Below are 10,584 nucleotides of genomic sequence, written 5' to 3' on the forward strand. Positions count from 1 at the left end.
ATGATTTGCCGAAAATGCGTAATTTAATTACTTTAAAAGGTTAGACAATTATGATAACCTCTTTGTTTTCTATTTTCCTCCTTTGGACAAACATATATTTAATGGGATTTTACTTAACTTGCTCCTTTCTTTTAAAAAAAAAATATGTTGTTGCATTATTCTTAGTGTAAATGTAGAAGTTGATTTGTAATGGCTTGACAGTATAGAACTTAAAGTTGTATAAAATATTTTGAATCATTACCTAAAATTGACCTGTTATTGTAGGTGACCCCTTTTAATTTCTTTAAGTTTCTTTTCCTTTTCCGATTATTAAGTTAATTTTTTTTTCTTTTTCTAAACTCTATTTGCTTTAACTTTTCATATTATGTTTAATGACATATTTTTATAATCACAACAATGTTATAAATAATATATATTTAATATCATAAGATTTAAAAAGTATTAAAATATGATAGTGTTATGACATAGAAACTTGATACCGTAAGTTTTAAAAGTTCTTCTATTTAATTATTTTAAAAAAAAAAAAATTATGTCTAGTCAAATAAAATTAAATGAAATGGAGGAAGTAAAGTATAGTATTATTTTGGCATAATATATAAATGTTATTGTGACATGATACATGTAGGTCGTGAATTGATACATACTAACATGTATCTACTTGTTCAATATTATACAAGTTTGAGTGTCTACTTGTACAGACTCAAAGTAAAAAGTCATAAATGTCAGTTAAGGCCAACTTTAAAAACACGTTTATTTGTTTTACTAGTGACTTTGAGAATAGTTATTTTTATATGTCTTCCCACTAGGTGTCTCACCATGCATGTTTGCCTATAAAAGGAAACTCTCCTCGAGGGTAAAGCCATTGTGCCTTAATCAATTTTCTTTATCTTCATCTTAAATAATCTTAGCTTCATCAATTCCTAGCTAAGAAAATAAAATGAGAACTCAATTAGTACTAAGTTGTCTTGTTTTTGTGTGTATTGTTCTTTGTGAAGTTGTTGCGGGTGCAGGGAATGTACTCCGCAACAACTTCTATAAGAGCACTCGTTGTCCAAATGCTGAACAACTTATTAGAGATATTACTTGGAGCAAAGCTAAAAATGATGTTACATTGGGTGCTAGATTGCTTCGACTACACTACCATGATTGTTTCCTTAGGGTACGTATACGAATTAGAATAATATCATAGTAAAATTTAAGTTATATACACTGACAGTGACATTTGTAGGGGTGTGATGCATCAGTATTGCTGGATACAGAGGGAACAGAACAATCAGAGAAGGAGGCTGGACCAAATCTCTCTTTGGGTGGTTTCAATGTAATTGATGATATCAAGAGACAAGTTGAGGCTAAATGTCCTGGCATTGTTTCTTGTGCTGACATTTTAGCCTTATCTGCTCGTGATGCTGTTTCTTTCCCTGTAAGTAATATAATAAGTCAACATATTCAAAAGTAGATTTAAGAAGTTAATAATATATACGCTGACTATATAAAAGAATGTAAAAATGTTCTTCTCTGATTAATTGTTTGCATGCAGTTTAAAACTTTAATGTGGGAAGTGGAGACCGGAAGAAAAGATGGAAATGTTTCCCTTGCAAGTGAAGTGAGCTCAAACTTACCTTTACCAGATTCAAATATTTCAACTCTTCAGCAACTCTTTGCAAAGAAAGGCCTAAATGTCGATGATCTCGTTGCATTATCAGGTAAAATATTATGGGTCCATACTGTCAGGTCATTTAAAAGATAATGAATTTCATAAAAAAATGTGAGTTGTGACTATAAACCTGGAGAATAACATACAAATTAATGTCCATAGCTTCTTTTAAAACCTGCATAAGTTTCAAAAGTTTTTCTTTCTTAAATGATGCGCTCAGTAGCATTGTGACTAAAACAAAATGTATTTATGTATATTGTCAGTGTATATAAGTTAAATTTGTATATATTTTCTGCATGTAGGTGCTCATACAATCGGTTTTGCTCATTGTGGAGCATTCTCAAAAAGACTCTTCAATTTCACTGGCAAAGGTGACATGGATCCATCTCTCAATGCTACATATGCTGAATCTTTGAAGAAATCATGCACCAATCTAGCCAATATAGTGGAAATGGACCCTATGAGCTCAACTTCATTTGATAGCAATTATTTCAACATTCTTATTAATCAGAATAAAGGATTGTTCCAATCAGATGCAGCACTTCTCAAAGACACAAACTCAGTTAATGTTGTCAAGAAATTGCAAAACGATAAGGCTTTCTTCGTTGAGTTTGGGAAATCCATGAAGAAAATGGGAACCATTGAAGTTCTTACTGGAAATGCTGGACAAATCAGGAAGAATTGTCGCGTCAAAAACTAATTTTAGGGTCTCTCATCTCAGGTCACTCCAGGTGACGATTCGAATCAAGTATAAGGGTCTCAGGTTATTCCGTCTATATATATATGTTGTCTAACAATGTGTACAACATGTGTGTTTTTTTTTGTTATGTCTTTAATGATCTTTAGTAATTGTGTGTATGATACCAATTAAGTTAACTTTATGTAAGTTAATTAAATTGTAGTGTTATTGTTGGAACAAGCAAATTGTGGTAATAAATTAGTTATATGTTCAAATCTTTGATAATTTTTTTAATAATGATCCTCTACAAATTAATTTGAAAGTTCGACTTTAAATATGACTTCTCAAGATCAACAGTAAAATAGTTTGTCAAGTGAAAATATTAAGATTTTAGTTTTTATGTCATGGTTTATTTATTTTGAATTTGATGTTCTCAAACTTGACTTATTTTAGAAAACAAAATTGGCTGAGTAACTTTGAAATATCTTTCTCAAAATGAGCTAAAGGGTTATAATTGAACGCGCCTAACTTGACCCAACTTTTTATTTTGGGAAATATTGAGACCTTCTCAATCAATTGAACTACGCCTCATTTACAAATAAATGTCTAATGTACGTATTTTGTAGATAGGTTTTTCCTTTTACGTCGTTTTCATCGTAATGCTGAATATAGTTTTAGTTAAATTACAGCCAATCATGTATAGGACAACGTTTGGATAAGTTAGAGGACTAAAATACTCTTTTCTACTTTTTGCTTGTATTTATACATGTTATTGTACAAAGATGAATACACAGAGAAAAATTATTTCAATTCTTTCGCTTGGTATAAAAATAAAGTTTTTTCTTCTCTCTTTTTTTGCAAGTCATTTTTGGTTTTAAAGGTTTTCTTTGTCAATATAAGGTAAATTTAATTAATTAAATATAAATAAATGATGACTCAAGTAGACTGTGAAACATGTGTGAATTCACACACCATAACCTAAAAGAAATTAACTCTAGCCAGAAGCAATTATTATCTTATTAACATATTCAAGTCGTAAAAATAACATCTTACAGAAATAAAAAATAAGAAATATTGCGTATATTAATAGACCCTTGCCATATAGTGAAAGTTTAAGTGCATCAAATTATTGTCAATATATCCGAACTTTAATTATTTATATAAATATACTAAAAAAACGTTATCTTTAGTGATTTGTAAGTGGGTTGTAGTATCTTAGATTAATCCTCATCATATTTAGAAATGCAATTAACGAACTTAGTGGCAAACAACAAAACCTAAAAATTGACGTTTAAGCCGATGGCAGAGCACTTTGGAGCAGGGTGCGCATAATTTTTGATTAATCTCAAATCTCAACTTTTTAGATTTTTTGTTTGAATTTTTGCATTATGGATTTAATTTCGAATTTTATTTTTAAGATTTATGAGTTTCGGATTAAATGTCAGATTTAGTACTCCGAAAATCTGAAATTTTTATACTTTATTATATTCAGGTCTAGTGCTTTACCCAATATCATATGTACACAATACTAATAAGTTCAATTTCCAAAGGTTCAAACTTATGAGTACTCAACAACCATATCCATTATAGTATTAAATCTAATGTGGAAATTTATACTAAATCAAATATATTATAGGGTTTTTTGCTTTCTCACATCACCCATATTGAGTAAATAAATTAAAGCTTAATGCACGATATGAGTAGAATGGTGCATCTCAATCTTTGTTAGCTACAAAAAGTTTTATATCCTAATAAGCGAATTATTTGGTGAATTGAAGTTGTTAGTTGTTATGTCATACCTTGAAAACTTAAAAGGCAAAACCAAAAAATATCCAAATCGATTTATTAAAAATCGAACTTAAACAGTTCAATCCTAATTTACTTGAATTATAATTTCTTCAATCAAAATCAAAAATTTCGTATCCAATCTGAATGACCCAAACGCGCTCCCCTACTTTGGAGAATCTTCTTAGCCTGAGGGTCTACAGTGATCAAGTGATTCTTTTCTTTTGTGTTCATTCCATTATCTGAAAGTGGACAGACCAAATGAATGGTTATAGTTATAAGTAATATTGATACATGCATCTGGAACGCTTGTGACTTGACAACTCTGCCTAACCAAGCATCCACCAAAATAAGTACCTAAAAAGTAACATTTGTGGACTTGGTGATCACTGGAGTCATGTCATACTTGTACTGGTAAGAGGTAATAGGTACACAATGTAACAATCAAGGTGCTCGCAAACAGGCTCGAACATAATTGTTATTGAAACAAAAGAGATACAGTTGTTGACGTGGTGATCACTGGAGTCATGTCATACTTGTATTGGTAGGAGGTAATAGGTACACAATGTAACAGTCAAGATGCTCGCAAATAGGCTCGAACATAATTGTTATTGAAACAAAAGAGATACAGTTGTGGACTTGGTGATCACTAGAGTCATGTCATACTTGTACTGATAGGAGGTAATAGGTACACAATGTAATAATGAAGGTGCCAGCAAACAAGCTCGAATATGATTATTATTGAAAAAAAAGAGATACATTTGTGGTCTCTACATAAAGTTTCTTTGTTTTATGCTCAATCAAAGGTCAATAGTTTCCATTAGGGGTGTACAAAATCGAACCAAATCGTAAATAGAGTCAAATCGGAAAAAAATCCGACTAGTGATTTGGTTTGACTTGGTTTGGTATTGGAAAAAAATCCGACTATATTTGGGTTGGGTTGGTTTTAACTAAAAAAAAATCAACATGAGACCAAACCAACCCAACATTATATATGTAATTTTAAAATTTTATTTTATACATAAAAATATTTACTTTGATATAATTTTAAAATATTTCTTACTATTTCATAGTTTTTATCTTTTAATATATTATTTCAAGTTTAAAACTTAGAATTCGGAATGGTCCAATAAAGATTATAGTTCATAGATGTTGATAATTATAATAAAACTTAAATCAAAATCAAATTAATACTAATGCAAAAAGAAAATCAATTCAACACTAAGAATGACAATAATATTGAATATTTATTCTTTAGTTTTACATTGGTTTAGACAATTAAAATATATAATCTAATTTTAATTTTCCTTAAATATTTAGTAATGTAACTACTACTTATTAAACTTATTTTAGCATGATTTAGTACTTTTAAATTATGATCATTTTCATTATGACTTTGCAATATTTATTTTATATGATGATTTCATTATTATTTTTTATTGAATATTTTTGTGTCATCAGTACTCATCTCATATTTTGGGTTGTTTTTTTAAGAAACACCTTAGATAATTGTATTTTGGTTGGACTAAAGAAATATTTGGAACACAAGTTAATTATATGTTTGTATGCAAACTTTACCGAAAAAATTCGAGGTTTATTAGTTTGGTTTGATTTATAAATTTAAAAATTCGACACATTGGTTTGGTTTGATATTTGAAAAATCCGAACCAACCCGAGGTTGAAAAACCCGAAAAAATCCGAATTTTATTGGTTTGGTTTATAAATTTAAAATTTTTACACAAATGGTTTGGTTTGATATTTGAAAAACTCAAACCAACCCGATCATGTACACCCCTAGTTTCCATCAATGTAGTCTCTTGTGTGTTACTACATGACAAGTTTCTAACAGTTCTTCAAACATACATAGCAAAGTTTACTATTGAAGAAAATGGTTTCATCCATACATTCTAATGTAAAATCTTTCATTTTCATTTATCTTTCATAACTCGAAAAATCAAGCACCGGTTACACAATCAGAAACCATACGAGTTAATCACAAGTCATGTAGGAGACTAAGAGGAGGGCTTGAACTCAGCCATGGAAACTTAAACATATTTTGGAGGATAAGTATATGTTAATCTGCTTATGTCATGACCTAAAACTATATTTTACAATATACCATCTTTCTACGCTTCTTCCATCTTATGTCATGACCTCTAAAGCCTCTCTGGTTTGTCCAAGTATGTTAAATACTGTTGCTGCAATGTGAGATGGTGTTAGGCCAGCTTCCGCCAACTGATCAACAGGAGATCCATGGTCAATGTATCGATCAGGAAGAACTATTGGTCTCCACTGCACAAAATAAACAAGTGACAGTTTGAGTAAACTTTGAAAATAACCAAATGCACACTACAAATAAGGTATGAAAAGTTTTACCTTCAACTTGCCGTCAAGAAGTCCATCTAAGGCCATGAACTGAACAACATGCGATCCAAAACCTCCAATTGATCCTTCTTCAACAGTGATTAGCACCTCATGTGATTTTGCGAGGCTCCTTATGAGGGCATGGTCCAGTGGTTTGCAGAAACGTGCATCTGCAACTGTTACTTGTAAGCCGCGGGATTCTAGCACAATAGCAGCATCCAAACAGTTCTGCACTGCTGAGCCATATCCCAATAGAGCCACTCTCTCCCCCTCAATCAATATCCTACCTTTACCAACCTGAATATATTTTTACAGGAAAAGTCAAATGTCATCAATCAATCGTCTGATAGATATATCAGACAGCATTAAAGGCATGGTGGAAATTAAAAAGTACCTCAAGAGGAATTCCTTTGTTTCCAGCCGGAAGCTCTACACCAATCCCATTTCCTCTTGGGTATCTAAAACAACTTGGTCTGTCATCAATGGCGGCAGCAGTTGCTACCATGTGAAATAGCTCTGCTTCATCAGAAGGAGCCATTACAACCATATTAGGAAGACATGCCATGTAAGTAACGTCAAATGCACCACAATGTGTTGGACCATCTGCTCCAACAAGACCTGCTCTGTCCATGGCAAACCTCACAGGCAGCTTTTGCAAATCAACGTCATGCACTACCTGAATATAGAACCACCATGAACATGGTTAGAGCGTTTTCTCGGCTGTTGTATCAGCAGATTATAACATTCACTGAAACTGCACTATATTCTATAAAATGAGAATAATTGGAGGCATTTTTGCTTGCCTGGTCATAAGCCCTCTGCATGAAAGACGAATAAATTGCACAGAAAGGTTTAATGCCTTCACAAGCCAATCCAGCAGCAAAGGTTACTGCATGTTGTTCTGCTATTCCAACATCAAAACATCGTGTCGGGAAGCGACGGTGGAAAAGGTTCATTCCAGTCCCACCTCCCATGGCAGCATGGATTGCAACAATGTCTTTATCTGCTTCTGCTTCTGCAATTAAAGCCTCTGCAAAATATGTTGTATAGGATTGTGTCTTGGCACTGGCTTTGAATTGCTTTCCTGTTGCTGGATCAAACTTGGCAACACCTGCAAGCGATAAACAGATTTTAAATTTTGTGCTTTCTATTTAAACAAGAATAACCTTTGCGAAACACACAAGAAAAACACAACAAACAGCAAGACATTTCTCATGCACAGCATCAGAAGTACAATGTCCAATGACTTCTCAAGAACATTCAAAATGTCAGATAGATTATAGAACCATTAAGTATCCATTGAAATGTGAAAATGAGATACACACTTGAACACATGTATCGGTTTAAAGATTTCAAGTAGTCTAGTAGCGGTAACTGGATAAGTGATTGCTTACCATGATACTTATCCGCAGCTCTCTCAGCATATGGATAACCTCTGCCTTTCTCAGTGACAACATGGATCAGTACTGGACCTGTTGTTTTAGTACTTCTAACCTCTTTGAGAATAGCAATAAGATCATCAATGTTGTGACCATCCACAGGACCAATATAATAAAGTCCAAGTTCTTCAAACAATGTTGATCCAGAACCACTAATCATGCCACGAGCATATTCATCAACTTTTGCAGCAAGCTCATGCATAGGACCACCAATCTGCTTAGTAACTCCCTGCAACAATTTCAAATATATAAAATTCAATTCAGTTTCTTCACTCGTAAAACCCTTATTCAAATCGTTCTATAAGTATGCAAACCTTTGCGACTTCTCTTAGTTCTCTGAGAGGCCTATTAGACTGTAACCTGCTCAAAGCACTACTTAGAGCTCCAACAGGAGCAACTGGCCCATCCAGAGTAGCAGTAGGTAAAGAAACTTGTCTATTGTCGTTTAAGATAACAATCATGTCAGAGTCCAGGTAACCAGCATTATTCATGGCTTCATAAGCTTGACCTGCTGTCATGGCACCATCACCTATTACGGCAATAACATTGTTGTTTCTTCCTTTTAGATCTCTTCCAACAGCCATCCCTGATCATTCAAAGAAACCACTTTAATGTTTGAATAACTAAATATCAGACTTTATACTTGATTTATAATTAATGTACATTTATGATGGATTTATATCACCAGAAGAGCAAGACATATGCCAAGTGACATTAACTTGTATGGATGTAGGGACACCAATTCAAACAAAGCCCCCGCATTCATATCGCCAAATGAAACACCAAGATGGATTGAATTATCACTAATGTTCAAACCGGATCCATGTTTAAGGGGAAATCGATTCAAGTATCACGAGTCTTGTTTGTATTGAACTCAGCACACAGAAGGGTGGAACAGATATATACCTAGGCCTGCTGAGATGGTGGTGGAACTGTGGCCGGTGCCAAAGCAATCATATTCACTCTCCGATCGCTTAGTAAATCCTGCAAGACCATCTGTCTGTCTTAATGTTGACATCTTGTCCCTTCTACCGGTCAAGATTTTGTGAGGATAAGACTGCAACATTCAAAACACACCATCAAAATGAGAATACTACTAACCCCACAAGTGAAACTTCTGTTATAAGTTTACCATATCAATCAGAAAACAAGATTATCACCTGATGACCAACATCCCAGAGAATCCTATCTTGAGGTGCATTGAAGACATAATGAAGAGCAACTGTTAGCTCAACAACACCAAGACTTGAGCCAAGGTGACCCCCAGTCTTTGATACATTGAAAATTGTATCTGACCTTAGTTCATCTGCTAGTTGTTTAAGTTCCTACATCAAAATCAATTTTGAAACTTTAAGAACATAATTTGTTGACTCATTTTTCATGGAGACAACTAAGTGGCATAAAAATTCTACCTTCAGAGACAGATTTTTCATATGAATGGGATAGTTGACAGTGTCCAAAATAGGCGTTGGCGGTCTCTGCGTGTAGTATTCTCCAGATTCTGATAAGGAAGCCTGAACCACACGTGACCTTTTCTTGACCTTCATAATAAATCAGTACAAAAACAAACCATCAAACTCAGTATAATTTAATCTCAAACTGACAGTTAAATGCACTTAAAGTTAATAAATATATCATTTTTTACATCCAGATACTGACAGCTTATAAAAAAACATATCTTTTCAATTCCAATGAAGAAATTTACTTCCAAATAGACAGAGGCGGATCTAGAGCACAAGTTACGAGTTCACGAGAACCCAATAACTTCTGTACATACATAGCAAAACACAATCCAATTACTATTGTATAACTAATTAGAAACTCCTAAACTTCAAATCTTGAATCCACCTCAACAAATAAATTTAAATTGATTGAATCAATGACCACCATTTAAAAGAAAACCAAGAAACACTAGTACAACCAATCAGCAGAACTACACATGCCAAAACTGGTTCAACTTGAACATGAGCATTTTACTCAAATTAAAAAAAAAAAAGTTCAAACCTCATGAGTAAGCCTGTGTTGGAACAAAAACTGCAGATCTGCTCCATGAATCCATTCAGAGAATAAAGGGGCAGTCTTTGAAGAATCTGAAACCACAGCTGTCCTGTTCAAAATCCCAGGAAATGCATAAGCACACAAAGCCATGATTAGTCAATTCAAGTGTTTTTTTTTTTCTTTGTTTCAATGAAAACCCACAAATTTATAAGTGGTTTCTTGATTCTTGAAAAGGGGTTTACTTCAACTATCTTCAAGAAAATTCTAGTGGTGTGTTGGTGCTACTGTCACTAAAATGTTGTTTATGAAGATGTAATTGGAGGGATGAGAAAAGGTTGATAATGGAAGTAAAAAAATTGAATCTTGATAAAAAGTATCAAATGGTGTTAATCCAATGTGGAGGAATGTGAACTACACTTGTATGAATATGTACATATATTTATAAGCATTGTATTTAGCCAGGAATATGAAACTCAAATCTTGAAAAAGGTGCACTACTTTCTATTGGGCCACGTCAGCAGAAATCACATTTAGATAGAAAGATATGATAATGGTTCTTTTTTATTATTGGGATGGAAAGAAATGGAGGGTTGTGTCACCTTCTTTTGTTTTTTTTTTCAAACAATCTTCCCACCTTCCAAATTTAGCTCTCCTTTGGTCAGAGA

General features: G+C 33.1%; 2 protein-coding genes across 2 annotated transcripts; one reads left to right on the forward strand and one right to left on the reverse strand.

Annotated features, from left to right (window-relative positions):
- The first annotated feature begins 937 nt into the window (after positions 1-937).
- On the forward strand, positions 938-2,354 carry LOC125812226 (peroxidase 24-like). Its single transcript, XM_049491752.1, has 4 exons — positions 938-1,159; positions 1,229-1,420; positions 1,538-1,703; positions 1,957-2,354. Exons 1-4 carry the CDS (start codon positions 938-940, stop codon positions 2,352-2,354), a joined length of 978 nt encoding a protein of 325 aa, XP_049347709.1.
- A 3,702-nt stretch (positions 2,355-6,056) lies between these two features.
- On the reverse strand, positions 6,057-10,325 carry LOC125812222 (probable 1-deoxy-D-xylulose-5-phosphate synthase, chloroplastic). Its single transcript, XM_049491748.1, has 10 exons — positions 9,926-10,325; positions 9,334-9,462; positions 9,082-9,246; positions 8,828-8,978; positions 8,236-8,507; positions 7,877-8,150; positions 7,286-7,593; positions 6,877-7,158; positions 6,495-6,779; positions 6,057-6,410 (listed from the first exon to the last, which is right to left on the reverse strand). Exons 1-10 carry the CDS (start codon positions 10,067-10,069, stop codon positions 6,261-6,263), a joined length of 2,160 nt encoding a protein of 719 aa, XP_049347705.1. The 5' UTR covers positions 10,070-10,325; the 3' UTR covers positions 6,057-6,260.
- Between the last annotated feature and the right edge of the window lie 259 nt (positions 10,326-10,584).

The sequence above is a fragment of the Solanum verrucosum genome, unplaced genomic scaffold (genome assembly GCF_900185275.1).
Source record: "Solanum verrucosum unplaced genomic scaffold, falcon-dt-bn FXZP01000115.1, whole genome shotgun sequence".
NCBI classification, from domain to species: domain Eukaryota; kingdom Viridiplantae; phylum Streptophyta; class Magnoliopsida; order Solanales; family Solanaceae; genus Solanum; species Solanum verrucosum.